Source organism: Gnatocerus cornutus, chromosome 3 (genome assembly GCF_029298725.1).
Source record: "Gnatocerus cornutus isolate USDA-ARS CGAHR chromosome 3, icGnaCorn1.1, whole genome shotgun sequence".
In the NCBI taxonomy this organism is placed as follows: Eukaryota; Metazoa; Arthropoda; class Insecta; order Coleoptera; family Tenebrionidae; genus Gnatocerus; species Gnatocerus cornutus.
The window spans coordinates 11541044-11568185 of NC_142235.1; the positions used below are offsets into that span (position 1 = coordinate 11541044).

The 27142-nt window shown below is 34.8% G+C and overlaps 1 protein-coding gene across 1 annotated transcript; it reads left to right on the plus strand.

Annotated features, from left to right (window-relative positions):
* The first annotated feature begins 12463 nt into the window (after positions 1-12463).
* LOC148176900 (uncharacterized) lies at positions 12464-13642 on the plus strand. The gene is made up of 3 exons (XM_088033224.1): positions 12464-13258; positions 13300-13560; positions 13616-13642. Exons 1-3 carry the CDS (start codon positions 12464-12466, stop codon positions 13640-13642), a joined length of 1083 nt encoding a protein of 360 aa, XP_087889350.1.
* The last annotated feature ends 13500 nt before the right edge of the window (positions 13643-27142 follow it).

A 27142-nucleotide genomic window follows, 5' to 3' on the forward strand; every position in this document is an offset into this window, starting at 1 on the left:
TCATAACAATTAATAAAACAGTAATAAATTCATATTTGTATTTTCCTAAAAGTTGTAGATAAAGTATAGTATTCGACTCGCGTGTAATGGCTATTACCCATGAAGATGAAACTTGCACCACGAGCGCTAGCGCTCGTGGTGCAAGTTTCATCTTCATGGGTAATAGCCATCATTACACGCTCATTGAATAATATACTATTATTTTATCCTCAATTGTAATAGTAACAATAACACGATAGCAACGGATTGCGTTAAGGCTCATTTAACAACACCAGTAACGTAAAAAAATCTTTACAACACTGCTTTTTTATTTGTCACAATTCTGAGTCAACAACGTTACTAACACTAACGTTGTAAAGCTCCTATTGCCTTCAACGTCCAAAAATTCAAAAAATTACAGTTTTTTTTACAGCTAAATAGTCTTCAGAGGCATCTTTTAAAAATGTATTGATCTCTTCTCGTGTGAATATACGGGATAGTGGTGAGTATCCTGAACGATTTCACTTCAAAGGAAGAAATGTTCACATTTTCATGGGAGAGCAACATATTTGTCAACATGGAGATTTTTGTTCACACAGAAGACGGTTTGAACTTCCCTGACTAAAAAAAGCCTTCAATTAAGCATCTTCTGAATAATTAGCACAGAAAAACTTACCAGTTCCGAAACATAGGCCAACATTACATGTTACTGACACTCATTTTGGAAATTTTTGTTTCGAATAAACAAACAATGGGTGTCATGGATACTAGTTTAGACAAGGCCGACTGAAGTATTTACAAACAGTTTTTATATAATTTTTTGCCTTTTATGGAGTTTTGAGGATAAAATAAAATGTGTTACGAGACACGTAACGTTATGAGGTTTTACATTACTCGTAAATTTAAAAAAACTCGTGCTATCGCACTCGTTTTTCAAACATATTTCCTCGTAATGTAAAAATCCTAATAACGTTACTTGTTTCGTAAATATCTATTAAAACTCAAAACTGGAAACCGTGGGAAAATTGTCTTGAAGAGCAAAAAATGTGTTCGCAACCTGTTGTTAATGGTGCTCATCTAAATTTATCTTTTTTCTTTAATTGTGGGTGAAATCTTTAAAAGCTGTGTTTTTCTATACCATGTATAATGTTTGGTTTAACTTGTTTAATATGCGTGCTTTACACCAAGAGTTGATTTCTTTAAATTTCTTTAGAAATTTCAAAATTAATTGCATAAAATACTTTATCGAGAATGTCATGAATTTAGTTTGAGCAGCTGCTCGAGCAGCGGTGAATGTTGTTCCAAAACTATCGCTTGTTATTGCAGTTACAAATAATGTGAACCTTGTAATAGGAACTTTATTGGTAATTCTCAATCGCCTGAGCCTACAGAAACATTTTGTGTTGCAAAAATACCAAATACTGAAAATAGAGAAAAAATGTCTTGATTGAAATTTTAATTGGTTTTTATAAGTTAGAAGTACACAAATATCTAGGTACTATATTTTTACCTTGTTATTTCATAATTTTTAATCTTCTTATCAAACATTCAACAAACCAAGTATTGACTATTGATAAAGTGTCTGTAACGTTATCTTGAGATTTTAAACAGCACACGTTTATAAGAAGCAGATGTGGTCACCCCCAGAATCGTCTTTAATGTTAAAGAAAAAAAATTGAAAATTGTCACATGCTTACCTAATTCCTCGTTCATCCTCATACATCCCTCTAATGCATTCAAAATCTTTTTAGACCAGAGTAGGCCATGTTTTTTCTTTTTGTTGGCTACCATGACTGACAGACGTAGTTTTTTTTACTGTCACATTTGACATGCGTCTTTCATGTATGCTAGTTTGCCACTTTTCTGATACTGGAAAAATCATGTGTTTCCTTTTTAATCATGGAAGTAACAGCTTAAAGGCATTATCGTCAAACTATTGCAAAAAATGCCTAAAGTGATTTAGTTTTCGAACAAAACTTGCCTTTAAGAAGTGCTACTTGCAGTTTCGAAAAGATCGGCCTGATTTAAGACTGGAACAATAGAGTTGAAGTGTTACAAATATCTCTGTAATGTACAAAGTTCCGTAGATGTTTGTTTTTAAAATATTTTTTAGGTGCAGCGTGCAACCGTTTCTAAAGATCTGGTCAATAAAGATGAAAACTTTTGGCTAATACTTAGGCGGTAACAATTAGAATTTCATGCCAGGAGAACAACACTTATCAAAATTATTAAGTCGATGGGTTACAAATAAAACACTGAGAAGTGAACGATCACATGACTTTATGTAAACAAAAAAAAGTCAAATTCTAAATTCCTGCAATTTATAGTTAACGAAATTCGTCAAATTTTACTTTTAATCCGAGATCTCATAACATAAAACCCTGGGTCAAATGCTAATTCGATCAAACTTTTTTGAGGTTTTACGACTAGATTCAAGACCTGTTGGTGTCCCTAATTGCGACTTGGCATAAATACTTCTTGAGAATGGTAAACTTTTTGCCAATGGAAAGAGTTTTGATACAAACAGTCAAATATTGATAACTTTTAATCAAAATAATAACCGTTATCCAACGATAAAATTTACTTGCGAAATAGAGAAAGACGGAAAACTTCCATTTTTAGACACAATTGTAATTAAAAATAAGAACAGATTAGAGTTTGATGTTTATAGGAAGGAAACCAGTACTCTTCGCTTCCTAACCTTCCAAATTTGAGATGAGCTTGATGCTCTTTGAATCTTGTTAAAATTGACCTTCTTGTTTGCCCAATATACAGGTGTCCGAAAAGTGGCGCACCGCCTTGAAAGGGGGTAATTGGGTGATGCCCCAGAGTACCAAAAAAATGTTAAAAAAAATTTCAGACTCTCTGTTTTCGCAGGAGGAGCAAAAGAAAATTTGCAAAATAGCAACATTGCAGAACTGTACCTCCCATAATTTAAATTTTCAGTATTCAAAGCCATAGTAACGTTGCTGTTGTATTGTTGGCGTTAGTCAGGTCGGTTCATAAACGAGTAATGTAACTATGGTTTCAAGTGAACGATGCCACATTGATCGACATTGTTGATTCAAAAATTTTGTGAACAGTTTTCAGGCATTTCTCAGAAGATTTTTCCAATTTTTTTTGCACCATGCCTTTGCGCAAAATGTCCTTTAGGTAACAAATTCATTTAAACCTTAATAATTGCATAGAAATCGTCAACTTTGGTTTTTCCTCTTCAGTCCACCATATCTCGAAAAATTGAAGACATGATTTTTTAACATTTTTCCGGTGATCTATGGCATTGTCCGATGATACAGTATCACGGTGGTGCGCGACTTTCTGGACACTCTGTATTTCTCATCACAATTTTTACATTTAATTTCATAAATCCCCGACTTTTCTGTTGTTCCCATTCGCTCCTTAGGATTACCTAGAAGACTTTAAAGGCATGGACCCGAAGTAAAAACTACTTTAAGATCTAAACCTTGGAAAATTCTTTCCAGTCTCTTTGTCACTGAAGGTGACAATTTGTTAGTTTTTGTTTAATCATCGCTCTGATGATGTAGCATTGCTATCGAAACGCGCGTCAGCGTTTTTTGACGGAATTTGGTGTTTGGAAATAAATTTTTGATAATTATACTTAAAAAATTGTATTCTTGTAAAGTCAAAATGTGGGTTACCATATTGCACATAACAATTTCTTAAGATGCTAAAGAAAATACTATCTAGTCCATTATCTTTGATAATTATGAACAATTTTGATTAATTAAATTATTTAATAGTACATTATCTTATTAAGAGAAATTAAGGTTTTTTTATTGAATCCAAACAATTGCGGCCAAGGCAATTAAAGAAAAGAAGCGATTCTGCTTCAAATAATATATTGTCGTCAAAGTGACATCATCCGCTATTGTAGAAATATTTTGTTACTACTTTTTCCCAGATGAATTTCTCGCGGGAAACTTACTGGTGGACATTATTATATTTTGTGTTTCTGAATAGATCTAATTTTAAGCTAAGATTTAATAACAGAAAATCATTGTTAAAAATTACTTACACTGTAAAAAATAGTATATTATTATCTATGCAGGCTCACCCAGAATTCATGCGAATTCAAAACCAAAATTGTCTAAAATTAATAGTATTTGAACAAGGACAAAGAATACCTATCCATTTGAATTGCATTGCCTTTTCTGGTGGTTGCTGTCTGTTTGCAATCACAGTCTGCGTTTACTGACACCCTTTCATCTTTTGATCAAAATTATAACTTCAAAGCAGAACGAGGAATGCTCAGGAAGAAGAAGAAAATATGCTGTTATTGTCCAAATTTATAGTAAATTATAAATAAATAAAGGCAGATATTAAACAAATTTTCATTGTCACTGTCACTGTTGCATTTAGCTGTCAAGTTTTGACAAACCAATGCATGCGACTCATAAATTGAAAAATATTCACAAGTGGTACATTCTAACTCATGAGTTTTGTCAAAATTTGTGTAGAGTCTTAAAATTAGGTCAGTTTGTGACCTTGGGAGCACAGATAAAAAATAAATACAGATTAGCTCAGACAAACTAGGTTGAAGTATAACATTACGACCCTGACGGACGGAAGTTGCAACCTGTATACGTTTTTCATATGTCACTTGATTTATAAACTTATGTTTTTAATATCTTGGACATCTCTTGAAAAAGTCAGATAATATTGATTTAGCCACACTAGCCACACTAGAAGATTTCCATTTTACCTGACATTTCAACTCATCGATGCTCATACCACTGTTTGCCATAATCGTATGAAGTTTGTCGGAAAGCATGACCAGAATATATCTCAGCGTCAGGTAGATTCAGAATTAATCGCAGTTCTGCATGTTCTGTTAGCCTTTTAATATCTTCACTCATTTTCTGAACGGATTTTTACAAACGTGAAAAAATGTGCTTAACAACGTGAACAAACAATTGCTAACCGTCTCTACGAAAACGATTCACAAACAACCTTTGATAATTTTATTGTGTAAATTCACATTTTTTTAGTGCTCTTAAAGGATGTAAATGAATAGGTATAATAAAAAATAGCGTATAACACTCGTTTATAAGCGCCTTTAAAACACTTACGACGTTAAAAGCACTCCGCGGACGTGTCGTGCTCTTAAACTTGTCGTGCGTGTTTTAAAGGTTTGCTTATAAACTTGTAATTATAATATACTATTTCCTACTTTTCGTTAGCAATACTCTCAGACAATTGTTTTTATTATAGTACGCAAAACTTTTTTTGGTTATGTTGGCTATGTTATTATGCCGGTCCTTGAACGTTGAATCAAAATCTCAATGATGATTATCATCATGATTACGAAAATGTGGATTTAATAATAATGTACCAGAACAAAGGCAAACGTTTTAATACTTAATTTTGCAAAAGTTAAGCAGAAAAAGTCCGTAATTATTTGAATTGGAATTTTGCTAGACAAATGTCATTACATCTTTTGTCACCAACCGAACTTGTCAAAAATCCCTAATCGAAAATAATTTCTTTCAAATGCATTTTTTAAATTTATTTACAATGCAAAGTAGAAAAAATAGTATATTACACTCATTTCATAAGACGACTTGTAGCACTCGCTGCGCTCGTCGTAGTCAAAATTCATTCGTACTACTCTCCTTATGAAATACGTGTAATTAACATAAACGCGCTGGGTGAGCCTCTCTCTAAAGTTGAGATGTTCGAGTTCGACGAGATACGAATTCAAGGAAGTTTTCACGACCGAACCGTACCATTCTCGCTCCTTTTGCCGCGCTTCGACGAGTTTCCAAACTAACAAAGTGGCGGGTTTTCGTCCTCTTCGGCCGTTTGGTTTACGCGAAATAAATTTTTAAAACCTGCAGTTCGTCGTGGAGACAAAACCATAACCATTAAACCGATAGACAGCCATATTAATGTACTATTTTGTGATTTGTGGTCGTCCGTTTTCTATTGTTTTTGTGTTTTGGTCAGTTTTGGCGAAGTTTCTCCTACAACCGTTTAAAAATTTCGAAATTTCGTTGGAAAGAACTCGGTTGTCGTCTCGGCTATTAAAATAAGACTCGGCCAAAAAAGAAATTCTTTTTGGCCATGATACACAAATAACAATTTTTTACATGTTTGGTCCTGATCTGACCTGATAGAACACAATGAATTATAGAGTTGCAATTGAGACTATTCAATTTCAGAGATGAGGTTTTTAATCTTCAAGAATATTTTTTTTTGATTACTGAAATGCATACATTCAGTGAGAATGGTTTAAATGATGCCTGAGGAAAACTATTTTTAGGGGTGGTTATCCAAATTTTAAGAGATAAAGCAAACACGTTAAGGGGATATCTAACAAACTGTAACGGTAAATTCTGCTTCAAAATTCTGCGTAAAGGAAAAATTATATGAAACATTTTAAACATCTAAACGTCAAATGTAGCATCTCCCTTCAACCCTCATTATTTGTAGACGGCACTCTTTTAGTGAGTTACCCATGGTCAGTCTTCTTACTACGGTAATAAAACCATAAATAAAAACTACTTCTTAAAACCCCTGCCCGAGTAGTTTAGATTATTATTACCATCATCTTGTGGTCAGGACAATAGCTAATAGTTTTGACTGCACTGATGGCCAAATTATTATTGCCCATGGCCAGTAAATCATAAATACTTTGATAGTAGAGTCCGATACTTTACAAATTACACCCATGAAACTTAATAATTACAATATCTCATTATTATTATTTAATGTTTATCTTCATAAATAAATTAAATTTTTCCCGAAAAGGTGGGATTTGTGTAATTGCAAAAATTGAAGAATTAATAGATGAACTGAGATCTTCGAATTTTGTCCAAGATTTTGGTAAATATAACAAAAAATAGTGAACATAATTAGAAACAATTAAATTATAAATAATATAATTATATTCTGTTGTTTTAGTGATTGATCTATCCTTTAAAACCTTTAAATTACCAGAAATTTTTCAGTCTTTTCACCACCACCAAAGTCATAATTTTGACAACAAGACGTTATACTACTGTCTGGTTGTTCTCAAAATACGTATGTGTGAATTTTGAAAAGTCTACGCATGTGAAATGCTAAAAATTATTTCGCTTTCAGCCAAGTTTTCGTATTTAATTAATCAAAAAGTCATTAAATATTCACTTTACAAAAATTGTATATAGCATTCAACATAGTGCACGTTGAACAGATTCATATGCAAAAAACAGAAACCAATTTACTCAAGTAGTTTTCGAGTAATCGTGTTTGGAAAAATACATTGAATTCGTCTTATATTGAAATTTGTTCGAGATCTTAAAAAATAAAGATAAAGGCAAATATTTATCACCTAAACTATTCTAAAACAATTTAAAATCCTAATACATCAGATATAAAGTTCAAAATTTTGAAATGATTGTCCTCAAAGCTACGTTCAGTTTGAATATAAGAGAAAAATCTTGTTTCAGGCAAATTTAAGATTTTGTGTGTTTATGGAAAAGCTTCAGTTGTAAACTATCCCTTCGGCTACAAAATTGATTTATGGTACGCTTACCCACACTTCTACCTACCAGACAGACCTCTCTGGTACAGAGAAAAGAGATGTTAACTGCTAGACAAGGATAACATGCTTCGAATATGAAATTTTCCAAACACGATTTCTCAAAAACTATTAACTTTAAAAAAAATCGGTTTGGTCGACATTATGTAAAATTAGTCTACGCATGTGGAATGCTAAAAATTATTTCGCTTTTAGGCAAGTTTTCATATTTAATTAATAAAAAAGTCATTAAAGAATCATTTTACAAAAATTATATATAGCATTCAACATAGTGCACGTTGAACAGATTCATACGCAAAAAACAGAAAGCAATTTACTCAATAGTTTTCGAGTAATCGTGTTTGGAAAAATACATTGAATTTGCCCTATACTGAAATTTGTTCGATATCCCCTTAAGTGAGAGAACTTTTATTATTACATTTCTGATGCCTTAAGTATTATTTCCTGCCAAGTTCCAAAAGTTAAATAATTTGTTCGAGCACGTTCTTGACGCAGTTGTCTGATTGGTCAGCATAAATTCCACAACTGTCTTGATTTTGTAAAGAAATACACAATTGAGTCAACCGGTTTTTCATTGATTGGCGTAAATTTAAGGCTATTGGATTGCATATTAACTGCATTATGATTGGGCGAGAAATCGATTTTTGACATTTTGTTATCTACATCACCCATAATTTTTTACTTGAACACCAACATGTCAACTCATTTTAATCCTTTTAGCTATTGAATTATTTACTATATAAACACGTACAAATTATAAACTGTCACATTTAATTCTTTCATTGCAATGCCACGCAATGGGTTTCAAACTCCTCCGCGTGCTGTGCTTTTTTGGCCGCGTCTTCGCGTCAACTCCGTCGTCTACCACCACTAAAACAGAGACGTTGTACCAAAAAATCTACAATATTCTCTTCTTTGTCTGTCTTTCCTTCGGCCAAGCAGTAACCATCATTAACAACAACTTTTATCTGAACAACGTTTTCATTAGAATCGTCTCAGCGTACATCACAGACTTTAGTCTGTACTACTTCAGTTTCTACACGATGATTAGTACTAACTTTTGGAATAGAAGGAAATGGTACGACTTAATGCAACATCTCCGAGTCGTGAAGAAGAAGACACAGATGGTCAAACCGAGAAAGAAGTTGCCGTACTATTTTACCTTCGTGGTGGTCAATGTCTGGTTGGTAAGTGGAGAGACCTACATGGATTACAAGAGGTACTCAGTCTTGGGGATTGGCTACTTTAAAAAATTTGCTGTTAGAATTTTTGAACTGTGGTTGCTATCGTTCCACAAGATGCTGCTTTATGATATCTTATCGACGCTGTTGGTGAGGTACCGCCGCTTGACGGTGGTACTAAAAAAATCAGTTTCTTTAGTCGCATTGAGGAAAACAGTGAAGGCACTTTGTCTTCTTCAAAAAACTATCAACATATTCAACGACCTGTTTGGACCAACATTGGTTCTCATGATCTTATTTACAATTTTCGAAGTACTCAACTATATTCTTTTCGTTTTGAACAACAAAGAAAACAAAAGCGTTATTCTTGCGTTTATTCGCCTCCATCCTACAATTGTAAGTTCTCAAACTCTCAGACGTGTTTTGAGTGTTTTCTTGCAGATTGGTATAATGATGGTACTGTCTCAGTGTGACGCTATCACCGAAGAAGGCAAGAAAATCCTCTTAGAAATGTACGAGATTAGATGCAAGATGGTGGTCACCAAAAGAGAAGAACTCGAAGTGTTGAAATTAGTGGAGTACGTTGAAGAAAATTTTCCTGTTCTTTCCGGCAGCGGCTTTTTTACCCTTGGGAAGTCCACGATTCTTAAAGTGACAGCCACTGTTGCCAACTTTCTTGTGGTTGTCATGCAGGTCACCTAAACGAAAGCAGTTTTTTTATTCAATACTTTAAGGGCTCAATTGTAGCATTTTAATATTGTTTGGGATAGTTTAAGAAACTTCTTAAAGCACTATTTTGTAAAATGGTACTCTTGTCAACACTGAGATTCATCTATGAATACTAGAATTGTATATCTTGTATATCTTCTTGGATTCATTCGGAAAAAAAACATAATTTGATGACAGTTGAGATTTGAATAACCAACTTTACCATTTTAAAAAAATGTTCCCAAATGGAAAATCAGATTGTGAATCAAATCAGACTTATTGTTAGATAAAAATGGTTTTTGGTTTCAATTTTGAAAGAAATCCTCAAATATTTTTTTAGATTTCTTAGTTTGATCTGGTTTCCGACTAGATGTAGATAATGACCTTGAATAGTAAAGTGTCAGAAAATTTATCATTTTTATCTGCTTTATCTACATTTACGTCACAAACGATGTTATCTACATAAATCTGAATATTCCACATAATTATCTACATAACAAGCAGCACCGAAACAACACGGCAACTTTTTCGTCAAGCGATAACATCGATTACATCGTTCGTGATTTTTATTTATTCAATATTAAACATAATGAACTTCATTATTATACCAACACACATTTAATATTTCCTTTTTATCCCGGCTGGTAATGGGTTTAAAGCTCCTCCAGTTATTCTGCTTCTTTGGCCGCATCTTCGCGTCAACTCCATCGTCTACAACCGCGAAAACCGAGCCTCTGTCACAACAAATTTACAATATTCTTTTTTTCATCGCTCTTTCTTTCGGTCAAGCGATGACCATTGTCAACAACGACTTTTACCTAAACGATGTCTTTGTCAAAATCATCGCTGCGTACGTCACTGAGTTTAGTCTGTACTACTTCAGTTTTTACACTATGATCAGTACCACCTTCTGGAAAAGGAGGAAATGGTACGACTTGATGAAGCTCCTACAAGTCGTGAAGAAGAAGACACAAGTGGTCAAAGTAAGGAAAAAGTTGTCGTACTATTTTATCTTCATGGTGGTCAATATCTGGTTGATAAGTGGAGAGATCTACAATGACTACAAGTGGTACAAGATTGTGGGTATTGGATACTTTGCAAAGTTCAATGTTAGACTTCTTGAGCTTTTGCTGCAACCTTATTACAAGTTTCTTCTCTATGAGATATTGTCGACGCTGTTGGTAAGGTACCAAAGAGTGACGGTGGTACTAAATAAAACAAAATCTATACATACGTTACGAAAAACAGTGAAGACTCTTTGTTTACTACGGAAGACCGTGGACGTTTTCAACGAGGTCTTCGGACCACCACTGGCTCTCATGATATTGTTTACGACTTTCGAAGTACTTAATTATATTCTTTTTGCGATGGGCTATGAAGGCAACACTACAGTTCTTGAGAACGTTGTTCTTGCGTTTCTTCGCCTCCATCCGACCATTGTAAGTACCAAACTTATACTCTCGCCTTCAGTTGGTTATTGCAGATTGGAACATTAATGGTACTCTCTCAATGCGACGCCATCACCCAAGAAAGCAACCGGATCCTCCAAGAAGTGTACGAAGTCAAAACCAAGATGTTATTTCCAGGATCGGAAGACCTAGAAATGTTGAAACTTGTTGAATACGTCGAAGAAAACCTTCCTCTGTTCTCCGGAAGTGGCTACTTTACAGCTGGGAAGCCAACAATCCTCAGCATTACGGCCACTGTTGCCAACTTTCTCATTGTAATAATGCAGGTCATCAAGACTTGAATAAATCCATATTAGATTTTTATTTTTATCGTGATGTGTTGCCACTACAATAAAACATGCAACCAAAACTGCGTTTAATTCCAATGTGGTTTGAACGCGTCTTTGCCTCAAGTTCATCATCCACCACCACGAAGACTGAATCATTCTACCAGAAGCTCTACAACTTGGTGTTCTTTCTCAGCTTGTGAGTCGGGGTCTTACTTTGAGGAGCAGTGGGTTTATATTAAGAAGACGAAGACAATAAAGATGAAGAAAAAGCTTTTTTGTCAATTACGAAATCAAGTTAGCTTTAATTTTCAAGGCCATCTGAAACCGACTTTGATTTAATGTGACTGAATTGGTTCAAGTACGTTCTTGACACAACTCTCTGATTAGTCAAAGTAAATCTCACAACTGTCTTAAATTTGTCAACAAGGTTTAACAGTGGTTTTCATTGGTTAGAATAAATTTCAGACCACTAGATGTGTACCGTTTGCGTAAAATCACATTAAAGCAGACAATGGATAATCAAACGAATTTATATTCTTAAATATATTTGCTGATGGCAAAGAAACATAATACCCACACATTTGTGTCTTTTTATTAACACAAACGACAAGTGTCTGAAGTTTGACAGATATATTATATACTTTTAAAAACGACCTACATGAGAAAATCCAGTGATAACTAGACGTGTTTTTTAAATTATCCCCCTGTATAATAAAAACAACTGTAAAAGCATAGCGTGAATTCGTGTTTTTGACATTTTGTAATCTACATCACTCAGAATTTTCAATTTTTGTCATTATTGTGACAATATTAGCTAACTAACTCAATTATTTATTGCACACGACACGAAATAAAATTATACATTTAAACTCCTCCGTGTGCTTTGCTTTGGCCGCATTTTTGCGTCAACATTCTCGTCCATCACCACCAGTAATCAGGGTGCAATTGCATCTTAATGTTTTATTATGATCCAACCGCACTCAAATCTTGGTTTTCTAAAGCAAGCAAGTGGAATCGCAGCTTAATGGTATTACCTCAATGTAACGCCATCACCCAAGAACGTAATAGAATTCCTCATGAAGTACTTCTTAAAACTCGTTAAGTACGGCAGAGAAAATCTTCTCGTTTTCTCCGAGGGCGGCTACTTCACCGCTGGGAAGCCTATAATCCTGAAAATTACCTCCACTGTTGCCAACTTTCTCATTGTGGTAACGCAAGTCACGAGACCGTAAATAAAGTCGTGTCAGATTTTATCTACATCTTGATTTGTTACCACTACAATAAAATATTTAATCAGAACTGCGTGTTATTCCAATGGGTTTCAAGCTTCTGAAGGTTCTTTTGTGCTTTGGACGCGTCTTCGCCTCAAGTCCATCGTCCACCACCATGAAGACTGAACCTTTTTACCAGAAGATCTACAATGTGCTGTTTTTTCTTGGATTGTCTATTGGAGAAGTTCTAACTCTAAGGAACAGCGGATTTTTCTTGAACGACGTCTTTGTGAAGATCCTCGCGTCATACCTTACCGAATTGAACCTTCTTTACTTCAGTTTCTATACTATGATCGGGTTAACTTTCTGGGAGAGGAAAAAGTGGTACAATCTTATGCAACACCTCCGTGTGGTCAAGAAGAAGACCAAAATGGTGCGAGTGAAGAAGAAGCTTCCGTACTATTTTAACTTTTGCGCAATAGTGATTTGGTTAGCGGTGGCTGAAATCTACAATGATTATAAGTGGGTGTTGATGATCGGTGTTCTCGTCTTTGAGCAGTTCACGGTAAGACTCCTAGAGCTCTTCTTGCAAGCTTACCATAAGATGCTTCTGTATGATATCTTGTCGACGCTGCTGGTGCGCTACCAGAGACTCACCACCGAGCTGAAGAACAAACATATCTCACTACCAACACTCCGGAAGACGGTGAAGACTGTATGTGTTCTTCGAAGGACCATCGACGTCTTCAACGAGCTGTTTGGACCTACCATAGCTCTCATCGCTCTCTTTACTACCTTTGAGATCTTAAACTACATTCTCTACGCGTTGAACTACCGAGGAGATGCCACATTTCTCGAGAACGCCACGTTAGCGTTTCTTCGCCTCCACCCGACTTTCGTAAGTGAGGTCTTCTAGGTCTTTCATTTTTGCTTGTTTAGATAGGGACTCCATTGCTTCTAGCCCGATGTGACGCCGTCACCGAGGAAGCTAACAAACTCCTTACGGAAATGTACGAATTGAAATGCACCATGGAGGTTACCAAAGTTGAAGAAGAGGAGGTGGTGCAACTAATTGGCTACGTCGAAGCGAATCTTCCGAAGTTCTGCGGTGCTGGGTTTCTTACACCCGGGAAGCCCACGATTTTACAAATAACTGCCACTGTTGCCAACTTTCTAATAGTTGTCATGCAGATAACGAGAGTATAATAGCGTTTCCATCATTTGTGTAAATAAGAATATCGCATGTTGATGGTAGCGATATGAAGTTAATCCATACCAATGAATAAGTGATGTCATGGTCGTGGTAGTCTTTACTTGGATGACTTCCTGTACTTAACTACTCCTGATGGGTTTTAAGCTTCTCAGCGTTCTTTGCACCTTTGGCGACTTTTTTGCCTCCAGTCCTTTTCCAGCCTCTAAGTACCAAAAACTCTGCAAACTTTTTTTTTTCTCTGTATTGCCGATGGGCCAAGTGGTAACTCTTATCAATAGTGACTTTTTCGTTCAAGAAGCCTTCATGAGGATCCTCTGTTCGTACTGCACAGAATTCTGTCTTTACCTCTTCAGTTTTTATACGATGATTGTTGTAAGCTTCTGGAAAATGGACCAGTGCTACAACTTGATGAAGTACCTACGAATGGTTAAAAAGAAAACACATATAGTTAAAGTGAAGACAAAGAAGTTCCCTTATTACTTCTTTTTCTTGATGATCATTCTCTGGTTTGTGGCCGCCGAGATCTATAACGACTACAAATGGGCGTCAGGGCTGGGATCTTCGTACTTTAGACGATTTAACATTAGAATTGTAGAGCTCTTTGTGCAAACATACTACAAGATTCTACTGTAGGATTTGTTATGTACAATGTTGGTAAGGTACCAAAGAGTTACCATGACCTTGCGAACAAAAGATATAACTTTAGTTGCGCTCAGGAAGATAGTGAAGACTGTATGTCTCCTTCGAAAGACTGTCGACGTCTTCAGCGACCTCTTCGGCCTCACCATAGTTCTGATTGCGCTCTTCACTACTTTCGAGATTTTGAATTACCTTCTTTACGCATTGAACTACCGAGGAATATCCACATTCTCTGAGAAGGCCACGTTGGCGTTCCTCCGCCTCCACCCGACTTTCGTAAGTGAGATTCTTAGAAACTATAATTTTTGTTTGTTTAGATTGGAACCCCACTGTTTTTAGCCCGATGCGGTGTCGTCGCCAAGGAGGCCAACAAACTCCTCGTGGAAATGTAAGAACTGAAATGCACCATGAATATGACCAAAGATGAAGAAAAGGAGCTGGTGCAACTCGTTGGATACGTCGACGCGAATTTTCCGGAGTTCCTCGGGTCTGGTTTCTTGCTGAAAATGGCATTCACTGTTGGCAATTTCCTGATCGTAATCATGCAGACAACAAGCCTCGGCGACGTTGGTAATTAAAGTTTAATGAAGAATCTCGCGTGTGAAAGTAGCGATAAGAACTAAATCGATACCATAATAACACCATAATCGACGTCGTGGTCATGGTTGTCGTTGCGCCTGATGGGTTTTAAGCTCCTCCGTGTCGTCTGCACTTTCGGGCGCTTTTTCGCCTCGAGTCCTTCTGCCGCCTCCAAGTACCAAAAATTCTACAACCTTCTCTTTTTCGCCGCGTTGTCGGGTGGACAAGTCATGACCCTCATCAACAGCGACTTCTTCTTTCAAGAAACTTTCATGAGATTCATCTCTTCGTACATCACCGAGTTCTCTCTTTACATCTTCAGTTTTTACACGATGATAGTTGTGAGCTTCTGGAGAAAGAAACAGTGGGATAACCTGATGAAGCACCTCCGAGTGGTCAAGAAGAAGACAAAAGTGGTCAAAGAAAAGAGGAGGAAGCTCCCGTACTACTTCTCTTTCTTGGTCATCAACCTGTGGTTGGCGGCTTCAGAAATCTACAACGACTATAAATGGACGTTGCTGATGGGTCCCGAGTACATTAAACAATTTAACATCAGACTCTTAGAGCTCTTTTTACAGACTTACCACAAAATTATTCTGTATGATATATTATCGACAGTGTTGGTGAGGTACCAAAGAATCTCTGCGACGCTACAAAACAAAAACGTTTCGTTAGTCGTCCTCAGGAAAACAGTGAAGACTTTGTTTTTTCTCCGCAAAACGATTGACCTCTTCAATCAGCTTTTTGGACCCACGGTGGCTCTCATGGTCTTGTTTACCACCTTTGAGCTGCTTAACTACATTCTCTTTGCTTTGGATTATGAGAGCGACAACACTTGGTTCGAGAATATAGTCCTGGCGATCCTTAATTTTCAAGGGACCATTGTAAGGGCATCTGAATGTCTCTTTGTTCTAGTTTTTTCTTGTAGATTGGAACAGTAATGGTGTTAGCCCAGTGTGACGCTATAACAGAAGAAAGCAGCAGAATTCTGACAGAAATGTGCGAGATTAGGTGTACCATAAAGGTTACTAAAGATGAAGATGAGGAGTTGTCGCAACTGGTCGAATATGTCGAAAAAAATCTTCCGGTTTTGTCCGGTGATGGGTATTTTACTATTAGGAAGCCCACGGTGTTGAGGGTAACAGCCACTGTTGCCAACCTTTTATCAGTTGCGTTGCAAGTAACTAAATAGATTTTTGTTTTTAAAAATTTCATAGTATGGGGGTAAATAAAAAACAGTCTTAGTGTTGTCAACTTCCTGCAGTGGTGTTGCAAGTGTGTATATGAGTAACTAAAGTACTTTTCCCGGCGCCCCCACCATTTTTGTTAAAATAAAAAAAAACATTTTGAGATGACTAAATAAGAGCCCCCTACAATTTATTGCAATTTTTAAATAAAGCAAATAGTAAAAAAGTGTCCATTACTGATGCTAGCCTTCTTAGAGTAGTGTTGTAAGTAACTGAATAGGATTCATCCGCTGCCTTTACGGTCTTTGTTATTTTGCAAGTTTTTATAATACAGTAGTTAAATAAAAAATTTTTAGACTGTTTTTGCAGGATTTTTTACTGATACTAACTTTCTAGGACTAATGTTGTAAGCAACTTAATGTTCCTAACCCCGCGTTTCTACCATTTTTGATTTTTTTAATTAGTAAAAAAGACATTTAAAGGCGACTTTTCATGGTGCAGGGATAGACAAAAAACTAGAAGCCGGTTTACACAATAGTTTAATTAAAATTATTATTTTTACCAAATTTAGAGCCAGCTAAATATCACGAAGAGTCGTATTTAAAAGAAAATTGAATCGAATATAATAAACAAACATATACAGGGTGTTTGGTAAGTAAAGCACCGAGCTGTAACAGCAATGTTATGAAAGTGTCCCTCAAGTTCGAGATATTTACCTTTGATGGAGGGCGGCTTCAAAGAGGGTGAGACGTGGTGCTCCCAAAAATCACGAAACCAAAAATTGGGCCGCAGAAATTACAACCGGCTTGCGCCGCAAGTGAGCCTCCGTCCAAAAATCTTCAAAAACCACAAGGATGGCTCACATAAGCAATGATTTCTGCGCCCACAATCACCACCGTCTCACTTGTTAAAAAACAGATCGTGAAATCTAAATATCACCAATCAAAGATGTGCGCATTAGTAGTTTTTCTCAATACGCAGACGTGCAACTACATACACTGACTTTATTTATTAAAGTGCTTTATACAAAATTAAAAACAATGAATTTTTTGCTTAAACTGAAGACTTTTGTTATATCCGAAACAACTGCCAATTGTACATTTTCTCAAAGACTTGAAGCGTTGGGGGTTTTAATAAAAAAATCTTTTGGCCTAACGAAAAAACTATTCGAAGAAATTTACCAATTTAGTTGCGACTTTTATTCTATAGAGTAGTCTACAGTATGTCCCCGGATTGAATTTGCAAAAGGAAAAAAAACTTTATTTTTAATTTTAGCCATAAATTACGGAATAATAGTTTTTGCTTAAATTAAAACTTATCAGAATTTGTTTCTAAAATCGTAAAAAACAAAAACTAACAAAGAACTTTTTATTTTTAATTTTGCAACAAATGACAAAAGAATAAAATTAATCCTAAATTTAAACCAATTTTAAATATTTGATTAACCCACACCTCTTTCAGCACATAGTTCAATAATTCTAACTCGTAATTCGACTGTTTCGAATTTTATCGGATGCGACTGCATTTATTATCCTAGTTTTTAATACTTACCCATTATTGAGTAAATTTTGCTTTAATCTTTAATGCACTATTTGATTTTGAATTCACAGCGTACTATTATGTACTTACGATTAGAAAATTCAATAAATAAAAATATAAAAAAATTGATTTTAAGAGTGTACAAACTAATAATTTTGAAATTTTAATTGCAGATTTATCTGTTTTGAATTAGGCAAAAATGTTATTCCGTTGTCATTTTTTTGTAAAATGTAAAATAACTTTTTTTTTTCTCTCTTGTGAACTCAATCCGGGGACATACTGTATAGTGGATTGTATATAAATTAAAAATTAAAAAAACAACAAAAGCTTTGGATCAGTTATTGTTATTAATTAGGTCTGATTATAAAAAATCCAATACAGTAAACCATCTATTTAATTTCTACCAAATTATTGAATTATAAATTTTCTTGCGAATACAGAGAGCGTATTCTTCATACGAATCATTTTCGAATATAGAAAAAAATAGATGGTTATTATATACATAAATAAAATTCAATCAAATCAGAATAGATCAAAATGTAAAAACCATATTTTTTCTACAAAGGTGTCATGAGAGAGAAAGAAATAATAAATCTGACTGTGTATTCGTAGAAATTATCGTTAAATGCGGTAAATGCAAAGCAAAAATGTGATAAACGTGTGAAAGTATACCGGTTGAATAAGAAACATCAACATAATAATTATAATTGTATTTCTCTTGGATAATAAAAATCCAACCATTCATTGTAAACTGACATATCAAGTTAAAGAAAGATGTAGTTACCGCGACACTTTCACCGCAAAGTTAGGATTTCTTGATAAAAAATCCCATATCATTCGCACATCTACGTGTCTCAAATTTTATGTGTCGGGTTTTTGAAATCCCGTTTCCATTGTGTATAAATTATTTTTCAAAAACAACCATAAATTGCAACGGTGGTGTTAAACAAATGTTCTGCAAACGGAATTCTATCAGTGGGCGGAGCGTGCAGCTGAGATGTGACGTCAAACCAATGAAACAGTGTTTTAGCTCCCGCCTGAATATTTAAATTTCTTTAGCCAATTTTGGCAAAACCGTCATGTATTTTTCAAAAAAAAATACACTACTGCGTTAATTGAACAATATTCTACAAAATTTGGTACAAAAACATATAGGTTACATTTTTTGCATTCTCCCTATTATTCACATAATACGTGGATAAAGTAAACAAACACTTTTCGGTCATCAACAAAATGTGACCATAACCAACAAAACAAAAAGTCGTCATTGACAGTATCGACAGATTCCCTGGTGGGCTTTTGACCGCGAGTGTTTTTATTGGCTCGCAGTTTTAAAAGCTGCGCAGTAGCTACGCGACGCTTTTTGACACCAATCACGTGACCTAAATTACTCTCCTGTTTCCAGGCTTCAAACTGTTGAACCAGTAAGTTGAGTTTACTGGTTACCAAGATAAACGAAACGGTAACTACAAAATTTACTTACCGTTCTATACTTCATACCAATTGATAGTGAGGTCCAAATGTCAAACTTGGCCCGAAATTTGGGACTATCCCAAAAATTTGGTGGAGGAATGTACTTCATAGGGACATTTTTATTCACCAAAAGTTGACGACCTTGTCTGACAGCACTTTGACAGAAACGTCATCATTTGTAAACATTGACAATTGGCTCCCGTATTTACGGAAATTTGAAGTTATTTCAAAATTGGAATGGCTTTTGAATGGTTTTCAAAGAAGTGGATTCTTTTTCTAGTTGTTGACAACGAAATTATCAAGTTTTCGTGGCCCGCAGTCGTATGACTGAAATATTTAAGTTTTTAACTTATTAGAAGAACTGGTTAGAAGTGAAACACTAGGAGAATTTAGCAAATCTTTCAATGTTTACATAGTCAACTATAAAGTGTTCAATTCGTATTTAGGTTTGTAAATTCTATCTACCTTAACCATCGAGGATTTTGAAATGCTGAATTTAAATACGTCTATACCTCACATATCAAAGATTTCAAGTTGTTTTAGTCTAAGAAATAAAATGTCGTCTTTTTTCAAATTATGACCAATTGTCATGGGATTCACTCTGAGGTGCGGTTGTCAGCACAAAACTTCCCATTGCAAAGAAGTTTAACAAAGTTGTGTCCCTTTAATGGTGCATTTTTAAGATATGTAGCAATTAGACGGTTCCAAAAGTATTTTCCTTTACAAAAGTGATCACTTTTTTTAACGATATCGCAAATGTACACCAAACAGACTTTGCAATAACCAAACTATCAAATAGAAAGAAATTGAATGTGGCCTGAAATACACCAAACATTAGGTCTACCTTTCTTGATTGGTGAAACTTACAGAACAGTGAAGTTCATGGTGGCCAGACAATATTCCTTTGTAACCATTGAACTCTCGTCAATAGTTTATGCTCTAAAATTTTAAACAAAATAATGACCCTCATGTGAAACCTTAAATGTCAACTTACACATTGGTACAGAGCAAGTGAAGACCGAAATGGCTTTTTTTAACGTTGGCGCAAGCATTTTCATCCGCTTACAATCCACTTTTTGAAAACCAGAAAATGTCATCAATTAAAACTTTGACTGCGTCATCCCCCTCTACTTCATTACTTTGCAAGTAATAGCAACTTTTCCAAAATTTCCTAGCATAGTACAATACACTGCTCAATGTGTATATACTCTTTAACACTAAAATGGGGGCCACACTATCAATTGGTATGAAATATAGAACAATAAGTAAAAATTTAAAATTAGTCATTTAAAAAAAAGGATTTATATACATCGTGGTCCACGAGTGATAACAATCTACTCACGCTATTATGGTTTTAATTTATGAAGTCTGCTAAGTTTTAGCATTGCTTTTTCCTGCTTAACGTTTCGTTGGAGGAGATGCCATTCCACATGCGATTAGAAACTGTCTTGAGTGAAAGGATTTGTCGAAACTCTGACAGTTGTCTTGTTGTAAATATAAATGTGGCAACGAATGCTATGAAATATGTAGTTATTTACAGTCGCGTGTGGTAACTTACATTTTACAGCGCGAAATCAGTTTAAAGCACGACGGCGTAGCCGGAGTGCTTTAATGATTGAGCGCTGTAAAATGGTTAACGCACAAGAGTTGTATTAAACTTTTTGGCCGAAAAATTTTAATTTAAATAATTGAGTTTTTCAAAATTCATGAGAACTGTCACATCTGACATTTGTAAATTTCATGATCTGTCAATTCTGTCAATTTTGTAGTTGGTGCACAAAAAGTACACAAGATGGCGCTGTATAGAAAACGTTTTAATATTACTTTAAAAATAGAAATATTGTCTTAATTGAGATATTAATTTAGGTAGATTCCACTTTGGTGATCAATCTTCATTATGGTAAAGTGATTTTAATTTATAAACGCATCTGAAGAGCAGACGATTTGGGCAATTTTTACCGCACGGCGTGTGTAAACGTCCAGGGCGCGTGTAAATCTAGTGTTTCCGAAGATGTCAATTGAATGTTAATTTGACGTTTACAATTCATGAGGCCAAAAATGTATTTTGGGTTGCGGTTTGAATTCGGTCAGGCTCATTATCACTCGTGGTCCACGGTGTATTAGCGATTCATTTTCGGTAGAAGTAACTAATAGATACTTTTGTGTCGCTACGTTGAATTTCTAAAATAACTAGGAATTAAACGTTGGTATCATTGTCTATCAAATAAATTTGTCATTCAAATTTGACAATACAACGAGATGGAATCAACTATTACAAGACAAGCAATTTCAAAAGGATTAAAACTGGATCGGAAGGAACAAAGTCAAAGAAATTTATGGTTAAAATCAATTTCGCAAAGCGCACCAAACAACTAAAAAAACTTTGTTTCACACTGCGAAAAATTATATGATTAGGCAAGACTGGATAGCACTCATAGGAGACGCAACTGCAGACAATATTCCACCAGTAACACTAACAAAGTCAGATTCAGAAGATGAAATCAATGAACTAGTTTTGAATCTGATTCAGAGCTCTGGTGATTTTCTTCTTTTTCGTTTGGAAAATAAATATTTACCTTTAATGACAAACCAAAAACTGTCGTTTGGATGACATCTACTTTACAAGACATTACACTAGAAAAATTATAACCTTAGTTACACAGCTCAAAAATAAAAGTTACTAAATTTAGTTACTTCTACCGAACGTGAATCTTTAATACTTTCCACAGCCAAATAGTGATTTTATGACTTAATTGGGGTACTCACTACACAAAGGGACTAAACCACCGCATTAGCTGATTCTAATATCTTGTTATTTATGACCGTCCGTTTTACTTTTCAGTAAGCCAACTCTTTTAATAATACTCCTAAGCCGTCTCAAAGTTTCAGGGTACGTTCAAAGGACAATATCCTCGTCTTATCCTAGTGAGTATTTCGTATCTTTTTACTTTATGCCACGCGATCCTGTCAGGACAATTGCTCGAAGACGTGGTAACCTATCATTTATTTCAGTGACCTTTCTATGGATTTTTTTTAGTCGGACGAAGATTTAGAAACTTTGAAACGAACAAATTGGTACGACTGGGATCAAAAGAACAAAAAATCGTACCTAATTTTTTTGACCAATCAAAGAACTTTCAGAATAAATTTCTCCGAATTTATGGCAGTGAATTATGAAATGGGTCTCGGGGTGAGTCGAAATAACTTCTGGACGATAATAATAATACTTTTTAGATAATAAAGTCGATTTACTCGGTGGTTTCCGTAATGAGTCGGCTCAAAAAGTTCAATTATTCACAGTAAATTCTTCACGGTTAAAAAACAAAATTTTTGACTCTAGTTATGTTAATATGCACTACAGTTTGAATAAAAGTCACAAATTAAAGTTTCTGAGTTTTAATCAAAGACAGCCACGTTTCCCAAGTTTAAGGCCTTAAGACCAGTTTTATAATCATTTTTATTCAATTTTGACATTTAAACAGTCGTTTATTTTGCTGTTAGTAGGCCACTAAAGTTTTGGTTTATTCGCTAGCGGTATAAAAAAATTTTTCTACTCCTGTTATAGTAATCTATGAATTACAAACGATTGTCCTCCTAAGTAAATCCATGGTTACACACAGTGTGAATTGCAAGCTACGCCCCTACGAAATTGCAGCACAAGCAGTTAGTGCAACTGATGATCTGATTCCGAAAAAGTCAAAAGAGCGGTACGAGTCGGTGTACAGCAAATTCATCGCCTGGCGTGCGGACAACGGAGTGGCATCTTTCTCTGAGAATATTTTACTCGCGTATTTTGGCAAGTTGAAACAAGATTTCAAACCTTCGTCCCTGTGGGCTTTTTACTCAATGTTAAGAACCATGTTAAGCATCAAACACGACGTAAATATTGCAAACTACCAGAAATTACGGGCTTTCTTAAAGAGACAATCAGATGGATTCAAGAGTAAAAAAAAAAATTCTAACGGCTCAAGAAATTAATACTTTTCTGAAGGATGCTCCTGATTTAGAACACCTGTTTACAAAAACAGTCCTGATTATTGGAATTACTGGGGCTTGCAGGACACAAGAACTGAAAAAAATGAGACTCGCAGATATAGAAGATTCAGAATCAAACCTTAGTAAAAATACCTGATAGCAAAACTAAAATATCTCGATCGTTTGTGATTTCCGGACAATTCTGTCACATTTGCAAGAAGTATATAAATCTTCGAAAACAAATACAGGATCATAATATTTCTCAATTCTTCTTAAATTATCAAAAAGGAAAAATGACTAGGCAAGTGGTAGGAATAAATAAATTGGCTGATGTCCCGAAGAAAATAGCCCAATACTTAGGTTTGCTAACACCTGAACTCTATACTGGCCACTGCCTTAGAAGAACTTCTGCTACAATTTTGGTTGACGCTGGAGGTGACTTGTTTGCATTGAAAAGACACGGAGGATGGAAATCCTCTGCGGTTGCAGAAGGACACGTCGATGATTCAATGGCAAATAAGACAGCAACTTCCAAAAAAATACTGGAATCCGTAGGACTGGCGCAAGTTCAAGACGGGTTACCTTCTACATCCATGGCTACTTGCACTACATCTGTGAATTTCAGCGAAATAGAAACTGCCACGGATGAAGCAGAAACTTCCACAAATTGTTTCGCGTTGAATACTCAGCTAACCAAATCTTTTGCACCATTTATAATCAAAAATTGTTCTAACTTTACTATTAATTTTAACAAATAAAAATTTCCAAGGTTGTTCATAATTTATGAAAATTGTTCTTTGTTTTTTTTTTTAGTTGATACATATTATAAATATTTCAATTGTCAATATTTAATAAAAATCATGTAAAATTCGACTTTAGTTGTAATTTATCAAAACAAAAATTAGAAGGTTGCGGGAAAGGGAGTCGTAGAAAAAGTATAGTACGCGACTCGGGGTAAAGCCAATTACCCTCTCGTGGAATTATTGTGCTCGGCTTCGCCTCGCGCACAATTTTTCCCCTCGTGGGTAATTGGCTTCTTACCCCACACGTTGCGTATTATACTATAATCCACAAGCAAAATAAAAATTTTATTTTGCTGTTTTAAAACCATGGTTATGATAACGCCTTGCTACTCTTTCCATCCAAGAAACTTTTGATACGCTTTTTTATAAGCATCTCGACTCTTTATTGAAAGCAAGTTTTTCATTATTTCTTCGGAATCTTGCATGATTTTTGAACTTTTGGATAAATTTTTGACAATTTTTAGCTTCTTTGAAACAAACAAACACAGTCGCCAGAGTCACTGCACATGCACACCTGATATTGTAATAGTAGATTTCATACCGAGGTGGGAAGTTCATGATTCCTCTCGAGAGAAAAAGTTTGTCACCGAGGCGTTAGCCGAGGTGAACAATTTCTCGAGAGATAGGAATCGAACTTCTACCGAGGTTTGTATACTATTTTATTCACAATCATATTAAAAAAAAATAATAAAGAAAGTTAAAAGTCCAATATTGTTAAATGTTTATTTGCTTCCAAAAACTGTTACCAAATTACTTCCGCCCATGCTCTACATTGGAAATGACTCATCTGGAGTGGATATATCTAGACAACCACTTTTTCACACGCGCACGCATCAAGAGAATAAGTAGTTCAATTTGGTTCAACCTCCTACCAAAGTCGCTACTGTCAATTCATGAAGTTTTAGGTTAGGAATTTTTTATTGCAATATAATTTCATTATTATAAATATCTTGAATAGTAAGATGAATAATATATTTAACCAACGAAACTTAAAACTAACAGTTAAATTATATTAGAGGAAACACCGTTAATGTTGAATGTGAACGAAGAGTGATCATAACCTGCAACATACAGTGTCAGACCTTGTTTCAGTTGTTCACTTGAAAAGGTAAACTCCTGTAGTCAAACGAGACGCGGTTGTTTCTCCAAGTAAAATGTTGACATTCTTCTCATTTTTTGTAAAATTCTCCGGAAAATGTACTAGTTTTAAACGGTATAGAAGCTTCAGCATCCATTTCACACCCTTTTTGAAATCAACTTCGACGCCAAATGACAAGATAGAAATGTCAAAATCAGTAACGCGCGTTCATTTATCAAAATCTAGTTATCTGGCATTTGGAGGTCGGGAAATAGTCACTTCCCAGCGAGTAGGGAAGTGAATTACCATAGTAACAGCTCACTTTCCACCTTACGAAAAGTTAGAAAATGAACAATTGTTGACTGATTGTGAATAAACGAATTTTTACGCTCATAAAATTTTTATTTGGTAGCTGTCAATTCTGACGTTTCTCAAATGTGAACTTTTTCAATCACTATTTTTGGGGGTTAGGGTGGTCAAAATTGAATAAAAGTTTGTATTACACGCGCGCCAAAATAAATGTTTAACTCGCATAATTTATTTATTGTTTAGACGCTTGCATAATAAATAACTATACAGTTTCTTTAAAATTTAAAGTGGGTTTTTGCTATAGAAACAAATTGTTGCAACAATACTTTAAAAAACCTTTAGTTAAAGCTGCTTTTAAGCGATGATTATGAAACTGGCTCTTAATAATTCTAATTCGATTTTAGAAACCAGCTGGTTTTGAAAGGGGTAAATTAGATACCTGCAAAGAATACATGTCAATTTTAGTTAATACAGATGTTTTTGAAATACATGTATAAATAGAGTGAGTAAAATACACATTGTTCACCCATGCCACACGTATTAAATGATTTTTTTTACAAAATTTTTCGACGTTGTTATGGTAACGAAGCTATTAACAAATCCGATGTAGAAATGTCGCTTTTCTTATTTGTTGTAGCAACAGAGCAATTTCAAAATTCGTTTTAAGTGCGTTAAGAAATGGTTTTTGCATTGAATGTGTTAATAGCCTCGTAACTACGTTAGCATTACGATTATTAATCTCTTTCATTACGCAACTTGTTCGTTAAATAATTAATAATTATAATTATAAACACAGTCTTCCAATTGTTGCATTTCACAATTATCGAAATAAATATTAAGAATGTGCTGCTTTCGATTAACCACATTGTATTTTAAAACAGAGCGAACCCTCTACAGATGTGCTTTTCTATGGAGAAGTTTCTATAGCAGACTGTTACTTTAATAACATTCCCAGTACAATGATTTGAACACGCGGTAGCTCAAGTACTTGTTATGTAATATTAATATAGCACGATATGTTGTGTATATATTTAACTTGAAATTTACAAGGTGACTCTGGAGGACCTTTGGTTTGTTCAGACCAATTAGTTGGAGTGGTTTCCGGTGGTTTCAATTGTTTTGCTAAAGAAATGCCTAATTATTTTACAGAGGTTGCCCAATATATAGATTGGATTAACTTCCATGTTAACGGCACCCCCTATCCGACCACAACTCCACCACCATCTCCACAACCATCTTCAGCAGAGAGAAAAATTTTGTCACTGTTCTTTTTAATAATGACAATCGTGCCATGGCTCAGAATATTTGAAGACACGTTTATGTAAAACTTTTGTAAAGTCGTCCAAATTTATGATCGATATTCTAAACTTCTCTTGATTTATTTATTTTATTCTCTAGAATTTTATAGCAGTTTATTTAATTTTTGAGCATTATTAGGAATTTTTGTAGAATGATTCAGAAACTTTAACAAAGACTAAGAAATTAATCGGCAAATTAAAAAAAAAAATGTTGCATGTTATTACTGCTTGGGCTGCAACAAAATTGAACAGAATTTGTCGATGCAATATTTTTATGCATCCGGTCCTGTAAAACCTTTCCGGACGGTCGAAACCGCGAAATTTGCGAATTAATTACGAATGTGTAATTCAAGATATTTTTTGCAAAATTTTATATTCAAACTTTTTAGAAATATCTACACGTTGAAGCACTCCAACTTGTTAACCAAAACAAAATTTGATTTTTTAGGCAATTTGAATCGTTAATATTGCAGGTTTGTGTTGTAGGTGCGGCACACGTTCCATAAATTAAACAAAAACTGCAAAACAATTTCAAAATGCTAAAAATTTACGCAAATATAAAAAAATCTAGGAAAGTTCTAAGAAACAAAAATAATACAATTAACCTTTAAAACAATTTATTGATTTGAATTATAAACAATTTTTTGTAGTGCATACAACTGGGTACTTGGTCATATTATAGCAGTACC